Genomic DNA, 18,328 nt, shown 5'->3' on the forward strand with positions numbered 1-18,328 from the left:
GCCCTCGCTGTGCTTCCCCCGCTCCTAGGGCCCGCCCACTTCCGTTCCGGCTCCGCCCACGCGCGTGTATAAGGCGTGGCATCCCAATGAGCTGGGCACTGTGCCCGGGCGCCTCTGTCAATCGCGCCGACCCTAGAACTCGCGACCTCGCCGAGGCCCCGCCCCTATCATGCGAGCTGTGACCTGGGCCATCGTGGCCATGCTCCTGCCGCGGGTCTTGGGGGCGATTCCGACGAGGACGCCACGGACAGGGGGCGTCGGTGAGAGCGGACGGGGCGGGGTAGGTCTGGGGTGGCGCGGCGGGCGGGGTGAGGGGGACAAGATGGCAGCAGTGTTGGGGCCAAGAGTAGGGGGCGCGGTTAGAGCGGTGCGGGCGGGGTTAGAGAGTCCAAGATGGCCTCAGGGGTGTGGCCTTGCAGAAGCCAACTTAACTAGGAAAAATGGCGACGTGGGCGGGGCTGAGGAGGAGGCTTGGGTAGGAGCAGCAGTGAAAATCCAAGATAGCGGTGGGGGCGGGGTCAGAACGTGAAAGAAATCTACAAAGGCTGGAAATCCAAGATGGAGACAGGGTTAGGGCTTGGCAGGGGCTGGGCTAGATTGGTGTGGGTGGGATTAGAAAGTCGAAGGGTGGGACTGCAAGAAAGCAGCTGGGTTGGAGCCGCAGTGACAATTCAAAATGGGGGCGGGGACGCCGCGTGTGCGGGTTAGATCAGGAAATATGGTGATGAGAACAGAGCCACAAGCAAACGAGATGGTGGCGGGGATCCAGCACAACAATGAGGGCAGAAGGAGTCAAGATGGTTGGCGACAAAATGTTCTCGGGGTCGCCAGGAACCTCAACAGTGCACCACTCTGCAGCAGCGTAATCCTTTGCAAATCCCCGCCCCTCGGTGCATATTCATGATGATCGCGGTTTTCACTCGGAACTAGACAAATGAGCATCCCTCCTGCAATAAATATATAAACGAGGGTTGAATCAGCAAGTTGAAGATATGCAAATGAGCCAAGCTGCATAATAAATACGTAAACCAGCTCTGGCTCCCGGGTCAGCACCATGCAAATGAGTGCTGGACCTCTCATGTTTATGTGAATGAGCTCTATTTACTGATGGATCTGCAAGTGAGCCCTGTCTACCTCATGAATATGCAAATTATTTCTATGCATCATAGATGTGCAAATGATTGCTTTACCTGACATCATGCACACTCAACCTCCACTCATTAATATGTGAATGAATAAGGATTCCAGTCTCCTGGAATGCAAATGAGCTTCTTGTCCTTCATGAATATGCAAATAGGACCAGGTTTTATGATTGGCAGGAATAAGCCCCGCCCCTCTGATTTCACCACCTCGACCCTGCCCCCAGGTGACACCCTCTCTGTTGCCATTGTTTGCCATGACCTGGAGAGCGTGGAAGTCACGTGGGGCCCGGGCTCTGCCCACCATGGGCCGTCAGCCAATCTCAGCCTGGAGTTCCGGTGAGGAGCAGGGAGAGAAGGGGCGGAGCCAGGGCCGCTTCCTATTTTCAAATTCTGCCCATGATGCCATTTCCTGTTTCCTTTCCCATGGTTTCCTGTTCCTATTTCACCCTGCCCCTTGCCTATTCCTCACTGTCAGTTCCACCCCAAACTCTGCCCCTTCACTTCCTGTTTTCTCAGTTCCATTTGTACCCTTGTCTGTGATGCCACTTGTATCGTTTTCCTCATTTCCTGTTCCAGGCCTCCTCTTCACTCCAAGACCCTCCCTAGCACTTCCTCTTCCCCAGTTTCCCTCCCTCTGGGTCCGGTGATGTCACCTCCTGTTTTCTGTTCCCTCAAGTCCCCGCCCCCACCTGTCCAATACTCTCAGGCCCCTTCCTGAAAACCAGGACCTCCCCAGCACTTCCTGTGCATTTCCCATGGCTGTGACATTACTTCCTATACCGGACTTGCAGGTATGGAAACCAGGTCCCCCAGCCCTGCCCACACTACTTTCTGTTGGACAGCGTCAGAGCAGGCTGTGTCCTCCCCATGGGGAAGGGGCTTCTGGAGGTGGTGCTGCGTGAGGGAGGCGGAGCCAAGCTGTTCTCCCGGAAGAAGAAGGCATCGGCCTGGCGTGAGTGCCCTGGGGGCGGGGCCTGGACAGGTACTGGGCGGGGCCTGAGGTATAGTGGGAGGGGCCTGATTGATGGGTGGGTCCCAATCTGAATGCGTTTCAGAGAAAAAGTGGGCGTGGCTTGAGCAAAAAAAGACTGTGTGGTTGTGATGGTCGTGGCCAGATCAGGATGAGGCGTGGCTTAAAGAGGAAATTGTTTACTCGTCAGAAAGGGGGCGTGGTTCAGTTATTAGAAGATGAGATAGGTCAAGGTGGGCAGAATCTATTGTGTAGCGGGCAGGGCCTAAACCAGGAGTGGGTGTTTCTGAACGAAGTAAGTGTGGATTTTGCAAATTGAATAATGTGGGCAATATTTGTGGAGGGTCAGGTGTGAATATGGGTGCAGTTTAACCTGGAAGTGAGTATGTCAGACAGGAAGTAGGTATGTTTTGACCTTTTAGAGGATGGGAGGGCCTTGGTTGGCTGGGACAAATAAGAGCCCTAACGGGAAGTGACTATATTGTAACAGGAAGTGAGGTCATGTGACAGGAAGTGGGTGTGTCCTCCCCATTTGCACAGTGTGTGTGGGTGGGGTCTTGTGGTCAAGCCTAGTCTGGCCCCAGGAGTGACTCGGTGAACCAGATGTGACCGTGACCCGGAAGTGGCTCTATCTTTACTTCACCCTCTGATCTCACCCCATCCTCCCCGCAGTGAGGCCCCGCCCTCCATGGAACGTCACCCTGAGCTGGGTCGGGGACACTGTTGCTGTTTCCTGCCCCGCCCACCCCTACCTTGGGCTGGAATATGAGGTGCAGCACAGAGATGACTTCGACCCTGAATGGCAGGCGAGCAGTGGGGCCTGGGCGTGGGGTCTGTGTCAAGGGCAGGGTCTGTGCTGAGGGCGTGGCCCTCCAATGAACTGCCATCTTGTTCTGCCTCCTGGACACTCATGAACCTTACTGTGACCTTTTACCCCCCTATATCCCCACAGTCGACCTCTGCACCGTTCTGCAACCTGACAGTGGGTGGGCTGGACCCCGGGCGCTGCTACGACTTCCGGGTACGGGCGACGCCCCAGGATTTCTTCTATGGCCCCGAGGCGCGGCCCAGCAAGTGGACAGTCGTGCCCAGCCTGCAGGGAGTGGGGCCCACAGGTGAGGACTGGGTGATGTGGGGTCCCAAGGTTGGATGATGACATCATGGTTTCTACACTGATGGACAGCCGGGTGGGCGGGGCTCGGGCATGAGGTCGTGGTGTTGGTTGACGCTCCAGTCATGACCAACAGGAAGCAGGCAGGACCTGGCAATGACGTCATCGCTCTGGGGACTCCGGGGACAGATGGGAGTGGCTGGGGCATGAAGGTGATGTCATTATTACAAAAGATTTACAGCCAGTAGGCAGGGCTTATTGATGATGTCATGGAGGTCAAGCAAGGGGCAGGGCCTGGCGATGATGTCACAGGCTTATAAATGCTGGCCGCATGGTTGGGTGGGGTTTAGCAATGATATCACTGTAATCGAATGGAGATGACTGAAGAGCCGGTGTGTTGAGGGTCGGCATCTTTCTCACGCGGCTCTGCCCCCTCCCTACCAGGCTCCTGCACTGGCCCCACCCTCCCGAGGACCCCCGGGATCCCTGCCCCACCTCTCGCCCTGGCCTGTGGCCTTGCGGTGGCCCTGCTCACCCTGGTGCTGCTCCTGGCCCTGCTGCGGATGCGCAGGTGAGAGGTCAGGGGTCAGAGGTCACAGGGATGGGACACGGATCATGGGGTCACGGCCCGGGTCCGAGGGGTCTGTGTGTCTTTTGACTCACCTGTGATCCCTGACCCCGCCCCGATACTAGGGTGAAGGAGGCCCTGCTGCCTGGTGTCCCCGACCCCCGCGGCTCCTTCCCTGGCCTCTTCGAGAAGCATCATGGGAACTTCCAGGTACCGGGTTTGGGGATCAGGGGTTGCAGGGTCAATGGATGCCTCCCGGGGTTAGGGGAGGCCTTGCCCACCTCCACCAACGGCCAGCGGTTTTGGCCCCGCCCACTTCCTGTTTAGGTCCTGCCCCTTTTCCTCACCAGTGTTAGGCTTGGAGGCCCCAACCAGGTTTCTTCACCTAAGGACCCTCCCAGACCTGGCCACGCCCTTCCATTCCCACTTCCTGTCTATGCCCCACCCATTTCCTATAGCGGTCCTGCTTACCTCGTGTTTAGGTCCCATCCACTTCTGTGGAGTCCAAGTTTCCTCCACCTATTTCCTGTAGAAGCCCCGCCCATCATGTGCACTCCCTCTCTTAGCCCCACCCACTTTCTGTCCCGGACCCATAGGCTTGGATCGCAGATTCTCAGGCTGCTGTCCCTACGGTCCCAGAGCCGGACAAAGATGATGATGTCATCCGGCCTCAGACCAAGGGGGTGGAAACTCAGGAGGATGATGATGTCATCGCCCCGGGGTCCCCATGCCTTGGGGGAGGGGCCCTGATGTCGGTGGGCGGGGCCTTGTTCCTGATGGGCGACAGCGGCTACACCACCCTGTGACAACCCTGTGTTGACCCCTGCCTGGACCCTCGTTGCTGTCACTTATGCCCCGCTTCATTTGCATAAATATGAATTTGTTAATCTGGACTTGTTCTTCATTTGCATAATCTGTCTTGAGCGTGCACGTGGCCAGTGGAGGAGGGTCTGGGGGCATTGCCCTACTTGATTGGTTGGGTCCCGGGGATTCTACCTGGAATCAGGGAACTTGTCACAGCCGGCCGGTAGCAAATGCACAACGCCTGACCTCCTCCGGCATCAAAGTCCCCATCGTAAAATCAGTCACAGAAATGGAAGACGTCCGACGTTCACAGGCTTCTGCTTTGGAGATTCATGAAACTATAACCCCTGTGTTTTCAAAAACAAACGTCACATCCTGTCCCCCAAACTCACAGGACGAACTGCACTGCCCTAAGCGCCATTGTGAGAGAAAACTGCACCAAAACCAGACCCAGCCCGGCACTCTCCAGACTCTGCACCTCCATGTCCGCTGTCAAAGCCTCTTCCCATCTCCAGCTCCTCTCTGCTTTGGTCACCATAGCACAATTCTCTCTCTTGGGCATGTTTTATACCCAGAAATAGGTTCTCCCGAAAACGTGTGCCATGGCTTCTGGCTTCTCACAGTCTCGGGGTCTTCAAGGCAACCTCAATGTCATTTAACATTGCAGCTTCCTGTTAGTGTCTCAGCTCCACACATGATCCTCTCTGCTCCTCAAAGGGCTGAGCCGGGGCACTTTTCCCTCTCCTCCCTCTACAGCACTCGAGGTTCTCGGTGACTCCACCCTCCTGCTGAACCCGTTCTTTCTGCTCACCCCACTCCTGCACCAAGGCTTCACTTCTTCTCATGCACTCACTTCATGGTGCAAAGTCAGCTATCCTGCCTGACACCTTCAGACCTTCGAAAACAACACCACACCCGGATGATTCTCACACATGTCCACATCCACCTGCACGACAAGGTCTAACCTTGGCTATTTCTGGGACACAGCTTATCTCTCAGAAAACAGTTACCAGAAGATTTGACCTCAGTGATGCTGGTTTCTTCTTCATCACTGCTAATTTTTTAACTACAGCTAAACAGCATCAGTTGCCTCAGTTGTCCCTTCTATATTTGCTCCTAAAGCCAGATCCGCATGGACAAAGCTGCTGAGTTCTGCTGCTTGATAAGGGCTGGAACATGGCCCCTTCTTTATATTATCACCAGATTTCTGTTGTCTAAGCTTGGCTGTTGTGGAATTTGCTCTGTAGATTACATTGAACTCGAGATCTGCATGGCTCTGTTTCCTGAATGCTGGGATAAAGTTGTGTAACACTTTGACAAAACCTAAGATTCACTTTACATAAAACTTGTTCTGTACCAGGATGATGTGAATCAGAAATCTGCTTGACTCTCATCTCCTTGGACTGAAGTCATGTACCACATCAGAATAGTAATCATAATCCATCCCTTGCAATTTGACATATAATTTTATCTCCTTATGTCCACATGAAAATAATAACAAGGGAATAATATTGCCTAACATGATACACTTTTCCTGTACAACTGCAAATCCATTAGTTTCACTGGATAGAATCATGCCCTAACATCACCATTCCTTTAATATCATTGAGTACCATATTTCTACTAGGATGGCCCTTAATGCATGTGCAAATCCAAAGTCTAAAAGTCAACATTCCTCAAACAAAAACACAGTCAGGCCTATCATAGCAATATTTTAGTCTGGGGTTCCAACTCCTATCTTTGAATTTCCATTGCTAAGAAGAGACACAGTGACCAAGGCAACTCCCATAATGACAAGTAGCTTACAGTTTCAAATGTTTAGTCCATTAGCATCATAGCAGGAAGCATGGCAGCATAATGCTGGAGAAGGAGCTGAGAGTTCTGCATCTTCATGAGAAGGAAGCCAGGAAGAGACTGTCTTCCAGCCAAGTAGTATTCTGGGCTATTTTGTACTGACCAGAGGTCGAAAGACAGCCACAATAGTAATTCACTTCCTTCAGAAAGATATGAACTCCCACAAGTTACACCTCCTAATAGTGCCATTTCTTAGACAAGCATATTCAAATCACCAGTTTATTTCTACTATGAATTATTTCATGCATTTAGATATGATTATGACTTGCAAAGGCTTTACCAAATTGATTATATTGATAAGGTTTCTCTCTTGTATGTGTTCTTTTATGTGTTCAGAGACTACAGTTGCATGTAAATGATTTTCAAACTTGAGTACATTCACAAGATTTTTGTCTAGTTTGTATTCTTTTATGACTTTGGAGACCATAGTGATATGCACGGGCTTTTTCACATTTAGTACATTCAAGTTTTCTCTAAAGTGTGTGTTCCTTTAAGAATTTGGATAGTACAGTGACATGCAAAGGCTTTACTACATTCACTACGATCATTGGGCTTCTCTCCACTATGTTGTGCTCATTAATGGGTTTGGAGATGACCATGATATGCAAAGCCTTCATCACATTGATTACTTTAGTAAAGCTTCTATTTAGCACATTTTCTTTTGTGTATTCAGAGATGACTGTGTCCTGGAAAGGCTTTACTTCATTCGATACATACATACTGTTTCTCTATAGCACGTGTTCTTTTATATATGTAGAGATCACTGTGGCATGCAAGGGCTTAATGAACTGATTACATTCATAGGTTACCCTCTTGAATGTGTTCTATTATGTAGTTGGAGATGACTGTGAATTGCCAAGGTTTTATCACACTGATTATGTTAATAATGATTCACTTCAGTGTGATTTCTTTTGTGTATTTCTAAAGAATTATGGTATGCAAAGGCTTTACCACATTGATAGTATTCATGTGGTTTTTCCTTTGTATGTTATCTTTTATGTTGCTGTACATAATTTTGACTTGCAAATGCTTACATTCATAAGGTTTCTCTACTCTATGTGTTCGTTTTTTCCCCATTTTTCTTGTTTATTTTTTTAAATTTACATTTCATGTGTTATTCTCTTTCCTGGTTTACCAGACATAAGCCCCCATCACCTACCTATCCCCTTCTTCTATAATGGTGTTCTCCTCTCCATTCACCCCACTTACTGTTCCCCAACATTTCCTTACACTGGGGGTCTAATCTTAGCATCACTAAGGGCTTCTCCTTCCATTGGTGCCCAACAAGGCTATTATTCACTGCTTTATATGCAGTTGGCGCCCTGGGTCAGTTCATGTATAGTCTTTCAGTAGTGGTTTAGTCCCTGGAAGCTCTGGTTGGTTGGCATTGTTGTTCTTATGGGTTGTAAGCATCTTCAGCTCTTTCAGTCCTTTCTCTAATTCCTCCAACTGGGGTCCTGTTCTCAGTTCAGTGGTTTACTGCTAGCATTCACCTCTGTATTCAATATGCGCTGGCTATGTCTCTCAGGCGACATTCATATCCAGTTTCTGTCAGCATGCACTTCTTGGCATCATCAATCTTATCTAGTTTGGGTGGCTCTCTATATATGGCTTGTATACCCATGTGGGGCAGGCTCTGAATGGCCATTCCTTCAGTCGCTGCTCCAAACTTGCCTCCATATCCCCTCCTGTGGATATTTTTGTTCTCCTTTTAAGACGGAGTGGAAGCATACGCACTTTGGTGATCCTACTTCTTGAGCTTCATGTGGTCTCCAGATTGTATCTTGGGTAATTTGAGCTTTTGGGCTAATATCCACTTATCAGTGAGAGCATAGCATGTGTGTTTTTCTGTGATTGGGTTACCTCACTCAGGAAGATATTTTCTAGTTCAATCCATTTGCCTATGAATTTCATAAAGTCATTGTTTTTGATAGCGGAATAGTATTCCATTGTGTGGATGTGCCACATTTTCTGTATCCATTCCTCTGTTGAAGGACATCTGGGTTCTTTCCAGCTTCTGGCTATTATAAATAAGGCTGCTATGAACATAGTGGAACATGTATTTTTGTTGTATGTTGGAGCATCTTTGGGGTATATGCCCAGGAGAGGTATAGCTGGGTCCTCAGGTAGTGCAATGTTCAATTTTCTGAGGAACCTCCGGACTGATTTCCACAGTGGTTATACCATTTTGCAATCCCACCAAGAATGGAGGAGTGTTCCTCTCTCTCCACATCCTCACCAGCATCTGCTGTCCCTGAGTTTTTGATCTTTGCCATTCTGACTGGTGTGAGGTGGAATCTCAGGGTTGTTTTGATTTGCATTTCCCCAGTGACTAAGGATGTTGAACATTTCTTTAGGTGTTTCTCAGCCATTCGATATTCCTCAGCTGAGAATTTTCTCTTTAGCCCTGTCATTTCTTAGGGTTATTTGACTCTCTGGCATCTACCTTCTTGAGTTCTTTGTATATTTTGGATATTAGTCCTCTATCAAATGTAGGACTGGTAAAGATCTTTTCCCAATATGCTGGTTGCTATTTTGTCCCAATGACAGTGTCCTTTGCCTTACAGAAGCTTTGCAGTTTTATGAGGTTCCATTTGTTGATTCTTGATCTTAGAGTATAAACCATTGATGTTTTGTTCAGGAAAATTCTCCAATGCCCATGTGTTCAAGACTCTTCTATTAGTTTGAGTGTATCTGGTTTTATGTGGAGGTCCTTTATGCATTTGGACTTAAGCTTTGTGCAGGGCAATAAGAATGGATCATTTGCATTGTTCTATATGCTGACCTCCAGTTGAATCAGCACCATTTGTTGAAAACGTTGTCTTTTTTCCATTGGATAGTTTTAGCAACTCTGTCAAAGATCAAGTGACTATAGGTGTGTGGGTTCATTTCTGGGTCTTCAATTCTATACCACTGATCTATCTGCCTGTCTCTGTACAAATACCATATAGTTTTTATCACTATTGCTCTGTAATACTGCTTGAGGTCAGGGATGGTGATTCCCCGCAAAAGTTCTTTTATCATTGAGAGTAGTTTTCTCTATCCTGGGTTTTTGTTATTCCAAATGAATTTCCAAATTGCTCTTTCTGTGTCTATGAAGAGTTGAGTTTTATGGGGATTGCATTGAATTTGTAGATTGCTTTTGGCAAAATGGCCATTTTTATTGTATTAATCCTGCCAATCCATGAGCATGGGAGATCTTTCCATCTTCTGAGATCATCTTTGATTTCTTTCTTCAGAGACTTGAAGGTCTTATCATACAGATGTTTCACTTGCTTCGTTAGAGTCACACCAAGGTGTTTTAGATTATTTGGGACTATTGTGAAGGATGTCATTTCCCTAATATCTTTCTTAGCCTGTTTGTCCTTTGAGTAGAGAAAGGCTACTGATTTGTTTGAGTTAATTTTATACTCAGTCACTTTGCTGAAGTTGTTTATCAGGCTTAGCAGTTCTCTGGTGGAACTCTTGGGGTCACTTAAGTATGCTATCATATCATCTGCAAATAGTGATATTTTGACTTTTTTCTTTCCAATTTGTATCCCTTTGACCTTCTTTGGTTGTCTGCTCTGGCTAGGACTTCGAGTACTATGTTGAAAAGGTAGGGTGAGAGTGGGCAGCCTTTTCTACTCCCTGATTTTAGTGGGATTGTTTCAAGTTTCTTTCCATTTAGTTTGATGTTAGCTACTGGTTTGCTGTATACGGCTTTTACTGTGTTTAAGTATGGACCTTGAATTCCTGATCTTCCCAGGACTTTTATCATGAAGGGTTGTTGAATTTTTACAAATGCTTTCTCAGCATCTAAAGAATTGATCATGTAATTTTTTTCCTTTGAGTTTGTTTACATAGTGGATTACATTGATGGATTTCTGTATATTAAACCATCCCTGCATCCCTGAAGCCTACTTGATCATGATGGATGATTGTTTTGATGTATTCTTGGATTTGGTTTGCAAGAATTTTATGGAGTATTTTTGTGTCAGTATTCATAAGGGAAATTGGTCTGAAGTTCTCTTTCTTTGTTGGGTCTTTGTGTGATTTAGGTATAAGAGTAATTGTGGCTCCATAGAATTGTGTAGTGTTTCGTCTGTTTCTATTTTGTGGAATAGTTTGGACAGTATTGGTATTGGAGGTCTTCTTTGAAGGTCTGATAGACTTCTACACTTAACCCATCTGGCCTGGGATCTTTTTGGTTGTGAGATTTTTAATGACTGCTTCTATTTCTTTAGGAGTTATGGAAGTGTTAGATGGTTTATCTGTTCCTGAATTAACCTTGGTACATTGTATTTTTCTAGAAAATTGTCCATTTCCTCCAGATTTTCCAGTTTTGTTGAATATTGGCTTTTGTAGTAGGACCTGATGATTTTTTGAATTTCCTCAGTTTGTGTTGTTATGACTCCCTTTTCATTTCTGATTTTGTTTATTTGCATACTGTCTCTGTGCCCTCTGGTTAGTCTGGCTAAAGGTTTGTCTATCTTGTTGATTTTCTTAAAGAATCAGCTCTTGGTTTTGTTAATTCTTTGTATAGTCATTTTGTTTCTACTTTGTTGATTTCAGCCCTGAGTTTGATTATTTCCTGCCTTCTACTCCTCTTGGTTGAATTTGCTTCTTTTTGTTCTAGAGCTTTCAGGTGTGCTGTCAAGCTGCTAATGTATGCTCTCTCCTGTTTTTTTTTGCAGGCACTCAGAGCTCTGAATTTTCCTCTTAGCATTGCTTTCATTGTGTCCCATAAGTTTGGGTATGTTGTGCCTTCATTTTCATTAAATTCTAAAAAGTCCTTAATTTCTTTGTTTCTTCTTGACCAAGTTATCATTGAGTATAGTGTTGTTCAATTTCTATGTGTATATGGGCTTTCTGTTGTTTTTGTTGTTATTGAAGACCAGCCTTAGTCCATGGTGATTTGATAGGATGCATGTGATTATTTCTCTCTTCTTGTATCTTTTGAGACCTGTTTTGTGGTCGATTATATGGTCAGTTTTGGAGAAGGTACCATGAGGTGCTCAGAAGAAGGTATATTCTTTTGTTTTAGAATGGAATGTTCTATAAATATCTGTTAAGTCCATTTGGTTGGTCTCTCTATATCTCTGTTTAATTCCTGTTTCCATGATCTGTCCATTGGTGAGAATGGGGTGTTGAAATCTCCTACTATTATTGTGTGAGGTGCAATATGTGCTTTGAGTTTCAGTAAGGTTTCTTTTATGAATATGGTGCCCTCGCATTTGGAGCATAGATATTTAGGATTGAGAGTTCATCTTTTGTGAATTTTTTTCCTTTTATGAATATGAAGGGTCCTTTATTATCTTTTTTGATAACTTTTGATTGAAAGTAAATTTTATTCGATATTAGAATGGCTACTCCAGCTTGTTTCTTTGTACTATTTGCTTGGAAAGTTGTTTTCCAATCTTTTACTCCCAGGTAGTGTTTGTCATTGTCTCTGAGGTATGTTTCCTGTGTGCAGCAAAATGCTGGGTCCTTTTTACATATGCAGTCTTTTTCTATGTCTTTTTATTGGTGAATTGAGTCCATTGTTGTTAAGAGATATTAAGGAATAGTGATTGTTGCTTCCTGTTATTTTTGTTGTTAGAGGTGGAGTTATGTTTGTGTGTCTCTCTTCTTTTGGTTTCATTGCAAGGAGATTATTTTCTTGCTTTTTTTCTAGGGTGTAGTTTCCTTTTATGTTGGAGTTTTCCATTTATTATCCTCTGTAGGGCTGGATTTGTAGAAAGATACTGTGTAAATTTGTTTTGTCATGGAATATCTTGGTTTCTCCATCTATGTTAATTGAGAGTTTGCTGGATGTAGTAGCCTGGGCTGGCATTTGTGGTCTCTTTTGGTCTGTATGACATCTGTCCAGGATCTTCTGGCTTTCAGTCTTTGGTGAGAAGTCTGGTGTAATTCTGATAGGTCTGCCTTTGTATGTTATTTGACCTTTTTCCCTTACTGCTTTTAATATTCTTTCTTAGTTTTGTGTTTTGGCATTCTGACTATTATGTGATAGGGAGAATTTCTTTTCTGGTTCAATCTATTTGGAGTTCCCTAGGCTTCTTGTATGTTTATAGGCATCTCTTTCTTTAGGTAGGGAAGTTTTCTTCTATAATTTTGTTGAAGATACTTACTGGCCCTCTAAGTTGGGAATCTTTACTTTCTTCTATACCTATTATCCTTAGGTTTGATCTCATTGTGTCCTGTATTTCCTGTATGTTTTGGATTAGGAGCTTTTTGCATTTTACATTATCCTTGATGGTTGTGTCATTGTTTTCTATGGCATCTTCTATCCCTGAGATTCTCTCTTCTATTTCCTGTATTCTGTTGGTGATGCTTGCATTTATATCTCCTGATCTCTTCCCTAGGTTTTCTATCTCCAGGGTTGTCTCCCTTAGTGCTTTCTTTATTGTTTCTATTTCCATTTTTAGATCTTGGATTGTTTTGTTCAATTCCTTTGCCTGTTTGGTTGTGTTTTCCTGTAATTCTTTAAGGGATTTTTGTGTTTCCTCTTTAAGGGCTTCTACTTGTTTTGTTGTGTTGTCCTGTATTTTTTAAAGAGAGTTATTTCTGTCCTTCTTAAAGTCCTCCATCACCATCATAAAATGTGATTTTAATTCTATCTTGCTTTTCCAGTGTGTTTGTATATCCATTATTTGCTTTGGTGGGAGAACTTGACTCATCTTGGTTTCTGTTGCTTAGGTTCCTGTTCTTGTCTCTCGCCATCAGGTTGTCTCTGGTGTTAGCTTGTCTTGCTGTCTCTGACAGTGACTAGACCCTCCTGTAGGCCTGTGTGTCACACTTCTGTAGACCTGTTTTCTTTCAGCTGCATCTGGGAACAGAATTCTGCTCTTAGGTGTGTAGGTGCTCCTGATGACTGTCTTTCAGCTCTCAGCGCAGGCAGAAACCTGAAGGGTCTCAGTTCCCTGTGCTCAGGAGGCACAGATGGTACTAGGTGATTTCCTCTTGGGTCAGGAATGTGGGCAGAAAGTAGTCTCCTCTGAGTTCTCAGGAGTGCCTGTACTTGAGGGCCCAGCTCTTCCTGGATTTTTTTCTATAATTACAAATATGGGTGAGTTAAAATCTTGATCTTTGATTGAATTATAAACTGCAGCTAATGGAACATTAGCAGTTTATATATGTGTGTGTGTATGTTTCTTTGCAATATTAGAGCATAACCATAATTTTGGAAAGCAAATCGCAATTTTCAACAGTATAAACAATTCATTCTCACTAAAATCAATACCAAGTACATTATGTTCATGTTACAAAGTTTGGCTGCCAGTTTTTATGTATGAATTCATCACAGCACAGCTTTTAATACCTTATTATAGAGACATGGTTTTAAATACTAAGTTTTATAATTCTGGTTTCTAGAACAAATTACATAAAATATTATCTTAATTTAGAGGTACCTTTAGAGAATTGTTTCCCTGGGTTGGCTCATGCCACGTGTTGTTTAGAATGACTCCAACCGTGAATTACCAGTGTTTTGTTTGTTTTGTTTTGTTTTGTTTTGTTTTGTTTTTTTGAGTGTCACAGGGCAACTTTATTGAGTGGTAACATGGTCATACCCAGTAAACGTGTTTCCTCTCATTGACGCACAAACACTGCAGATCACTCACACACACACACACACCCAGCCCCTTGCCACAGTCCAGTTCTCAGCCACAGGGGTGGGGAGCCTCCTCAATCCAGTGGGATCCAGAAGCTTACAGGTGCCCGAGGAAGTCACAGGGAGGACAGACTCAGGAGTGGTGGTAAGAAGTGGGGTGCAGAGAGCAGGGTGGCCAGGATTGGGAACACCCACCGCACAGCTTCATGAAGAGTGAGATTCCCCAGCCCTGGTGGCCTCAGCTTGGCTGCACCCCATCCAAGGAGCCTTCCAAGTGTGGCAAAACCTTCAGGGTTTGGGAGGGGCAGAGTCCTACTCCGTTTAAGTCCTCTCTGCAGGCTGGGGACTGGAGGGCAAGGCGGGACAGGGAGGTTGTAGGCTGCTTCAGCTCTGGGGCTCCTCTGGAGCCTTACCACCCTCTTCCCCAGTATTGTCGGCTGTCCACAGCGTCAGGTTGTCTCTCAGCAGCTGCATGATGAGGGTGCTATCCTTGTAGGAGTTCTCACTGAGGATGTGCAGATCGCCATGGCCTCGTCAAGGTGGTCTTGGCAAGTGAGATGGTCTCCTTGGGGCTGTTGGCTATCTCAGAGTGGAAGACGGAAAGTTCAGGGCCAGGCCAGGCCCAGGCATAAGGGGTTGGTGGGCGGCATCTCCTTCTTGCTGATGTCCATGGCCTCCTGGTAGGCTGACCGGCAGAATCGATGATGCGCTTCTTGTCATCACCTCAGCTAGGTAGCGGTAGTAGTCACCCTCATCTTCAGGTAGAAGATGCGGCTCTCAGACTCTCCAGCCCCTTTGATGAAGTGGGAGTCCAGCAAGCCTTTAGCACGGTGTCGCACACACCCCTCTGAGCTCGGCCCTACCTTCTCCCGGTACTCTTTCACCTCGGGGCCCTTCTCTTCAGACCCTCCTCGTGCTCTTCTGCTCGATGCTGGACAGGACTCTCCAGACCGGCTCTCTGGCCGCCTACCACGCTCTTGTAGGCCATGGAGAGCAGGTTCCGCCCCGCAAGAGAGCCCTCACCCTTTTCCATGGCACTCTTCATGAAAGCTGCCATGTCTTCATAGCGCTCAGCCTGTTCGCCAACTTGGCCTTCTGGATCAGACTGCTCTCTTTCATGACTCCGAGGATGGACAGACAGGCGGGCTAACTGGCTGCCTTGAGACCAATGCTGGATTCTCGTGAATTACCAGTTTTAAGCTAACATTCTGTTGTGGATATTACAATTTTTAATCATACCCAATAATTTATAAGCCAATACTCTATAATCAAGACATGCAGAGCATATTTATACTTTTAAAGCAGTCAGAAGCAAACATGAACTGGCTACACACATTTACTTATTTAATCCAGACAGAATTTTCTTACTGTTTCTTGCTGTAATTTCAAGAGAGAAGCACCTTGTCACCTGCTGAAGCCAGTAAACACAATTGCAGAAATTTCTCTAGGAAAAACAGCCATTAGCTTCCTTACCATAGAAGCTGGAAGCTGCTGGCTCTTTTAAGAGCAGCTTGTGCAGACAATCTGCCCCCTAGCAGGGCTTCTCCAGCTGAGGTAGACTCCCAGCTACAGGTGCCGGGCAACTTAACAGTTTTTGTTGTCGCGAATTGAGACTGCTTTTTCTTTTCTGAACAAGTTAAACTAAATCAAGGGGTGGGTAGCCAGCAGATAACATCTTAACCATTTTCTTTTTCAACATGAAATAGTAATAATCAAGCCAAGAAATGGTGAGTGTCCAAAACATCCTTAATTAAAGCCCACAAAGAAAAAATATCTACCAGGCCCTTTTGAGGTCCATGAACTGTGTGTAATGACCTGTTAACTGTATTCAAATTTTTTCCAAGTTAGTATATATACCATTCTTTGCTCCGGCAGCCATGTTCAGTATGTACATGAGTTAAGAGATTCTCCAAATTTTGTTCTTTAAACCCTGCTCCTCTCACTTGTAACAGCCCTTTGAGACTGCTAATGAATGCTTCGCCCTGTCCCATTGTACTACAATCTCCCTAGGTGAATGAGTGTTGGGTAAGACACCATGCTCAACCTAGCCTGTCTGACTGTTTGCTTTCTATTTTACTTTTGATGGGTACAGTCCTTACAGCAGCAAGCAAAAATGAGGCCCACAAAAAAACAAAATTTCCTAGCAGCCCCAAAGTGAGAACTGGATAATATTCATGGACTTACCTTTTACCCCACAGTCAATTTCTTTTAGTTTCATTTTCCCAGAGCACTGTGATCAATGCAGCAATTCTCATCGAGGTCCTCTGTACTCAGGTCCCTGTTCAGGAGCTACCTGTGGCCTTCCAGCAGCTCTAGGTTGAGCAGGGATCGCCTAAGGGGAGAGGAACTGGAATTGGGTGAGATGGGGAGAAAGAATCATGGAGCCAAGACAACTGTGCTGATGAAGACTCAAAGTTTATTTCTGTAGCTCCAGCTTATAAGCACTTCAGCAAACAAAGCTCTTCTTGAGAAAGTTTTTATACATATTAAACATAAATGCATGTTCCTTTGCCTGCACACACTGATCTCTCACCTTGGCTACACAGACTGCTCTCATGGGGGTACTCTGGCTCCCAACAACAAAAGAAAACACTAAGATATGAAATGAATACCCTGTAGGCCTGATTTTTTTTAATGTGTAATAGTGATACTATTGACTCAGTGAGAACATCAAGAATAATTGGCCACCATTTTAGCTTGTACAGTGTGAGTTATATTGTACACATGGCCTATGCTTTATTTATGACATAATTACCAAAGAGGAGCACCGAGTCCCATGATTGCTTCCACCTTATGAGTATCTCTCAGTGAAACTTAGAACCACCAAAGAAGTAGTGATTTTCTGTTCTGTGAACTGGGCCCCATAGTAAAGATATTCCTCATCAGGGCATTCCAGGTTCTACTTTCCTTGGGGCAGGAAAGAAGATGTTGATACAATGAAAAAGAGAACTAGGAAGGCAGATGAGAGAAAATATAGAAGCTGATTTCACATAGCAGAGCAAATCCCTTTCCTAACCCTGAGCTTAACCCTAACCCTAATATTTCTTCTTAGTGTAATAGGATTCTATTGACTCAGTGGGACCATCAAAATAATAGTGGCGGGGTTGGGGATTTAGCTCAGTGGTAGAGCGCTTGGCTAGCAAACACAAGGCCCTGGGTTCGGTCCCCAGCTCCAAAAAAAAAAAAAAAAAAATAAAAAAAAATAATGGTTGCTACCTTAACCCTAACCCTGCGCCTAAACCTGAAACTTACCCTAAACCTCTAACTCTATCCTAACCTTCACTCCTAAATTTCCTAGCCACCTAACCCTAATCCTAACAACCCTCATCCAATCCTAAACATGGCCCCCCAATCCCCTAACTGTAACTCTAATGCTGCTTACTGAAGGGGATATTTTTAATTAAAATTTTGAAGTGAGAAATTCTTGCTTAATCTTGATTGTTTGAGATGTTAAGATCCACCTTTTAATCTAGGCAATAGATTCTTTGACAATATACATACATAAAGGCCATTAAATAGGATAGTTCTTTCGTTTTATTTACTTGCCCTACATTTTTTGGCAAGATAATTTGTTTATTTGTTTTTTTAAAATTGGCATTAGTAAGTACTTATATCTACAGAGTTCTGGTAAGTACTGAAGATCTGCTGAGATATCCAGCAACATGAACTCAATGAGTCATTGATTTTTCTCCTTTCCCTTGGCCAACAACTGTTTTTGGCCAGGTGGATAAGGCCAACAACTGTTTTGGGTCAGGTAGATCACTGTCTCTGAGACATTCTATTAAATCTCCTTTCTATATGCATAGATCCATTCTCTCTATGAGATGAGGTATATTTATCTAGAGAACCTGTACTAATAGAACTGTTGGTTTTCTCCACCTTGCCACTGAGGAAGATTTGCTGGCTAACAATTGTGCTCCACAGTGTTTGTCATCTGTTTCCAGTTTTTCTCCTTGTGTTATTTCATACCTATCATCTGGTGAAAGAGAGCTGCAGATTCCCTGGGCCAAGTATGAAGATGCAAAACAAAATTATTGTTTTCTAGAAAAAACCCCTCTTTAATATCGATAGACTCGGCACCCTTCTACTTGTGGATCAGATTGATACCTCTGCTGCACCTGAGTAATGTGCTATGCAAGCTATTCACCTTGATTACAGAAGGAAGCTAAGTGCTGCGAGGAAAGCTCAGGCAAGGTCTGAAGTCATGTCCTAGGGACTGAAGGATCATTGTTCACAAATGGAAGGAGCAAGCAGCTGAATAGCCTGAGCTGGAATTATGGGACCT

The 18,328-nt window shown here is 45.0% G+C and overlaps 1 protein-coding gene and 1 pseudogene across 1 annotated transcript; one reads left to right on the plus strand and one right to left on the minus strand.

Moving 5' to 3' along the window:
* The first annotated feature begins 42 nt into the window (after positions 1 to 42).
* LOC116912497 (cytokine receptor-like factor 2) lies at positions 43 to 4,684 on the plus strand. The gene is made up of 8 exons (XM_032916581.1): positions 43 to 260; positions 1,367 to 1,478; positions 1,934 to 2,094; positions 2,785 to 2,918; positions 3,065 to 3,227; positions 3,668 to 3,794; positions 3,917 to 4,001; positions 4,388 to 4,684. The coding sequence occupies exons 1-8, from the start codon at positions 170 to 172 to the stop codon at positions 4,595 to 4,597; spliced, it is 1,083 nt and encodes a 360-aa protein (XP_032772472.1). The 5' UTR covers positions 43 to 169; the 3' UTR covers positions 4,598 to 4,684.
* Positions 4,685 to 14,222: 9,538 nt separating this feature from the next.
* On the minus strand, positions 14,223 to 15,177 carry LOC116912494 (annotated as a pseudogene).
* Positions 15,178 to 18,328: the final 3,151 nt, after the last annotated feature.

Source organism: Rattus rattus, chromosome 11 (genome assembly GCF_011064425.1).
Source record: "Rattus rattus isolate New Zealand chromosome 11, Rrattus_CSIRO_v1, whole genome shotgun sequence".
In the NCBI taxonomy this organism is placed as follows: domain Eukaryota; kingdom Metazoa; phylum Chordata; class Mammalia; order Rodentia; family Muridae; genus Rattus; species Rattus rattus.

Bases quoted from the DNA above. Each gene is read 5' to 3' on its own strand.
- LOC116912497 (XM_032916581.1), top strand. From the start codon at position 170: ATGCGAGCTGTGACCTGGGCCATCGTGGCCATGCTCCTGCCGCGGGTC. The intron at 261-1,366 runs GTGAGAGCGGAC...CCCTGCCCCCAG, and splicing joins GCCACGGACAGGGGGCGTCG to GTGACACCCTCTCTGTTGCC. The intron at 2,919-3,064 runs GCGAGCAGTGGG...ATATCCCCACAG, and splicing joins ACTTCGACCCTGAATGGCAG to TCGACCTCTGCACCGTTCTG.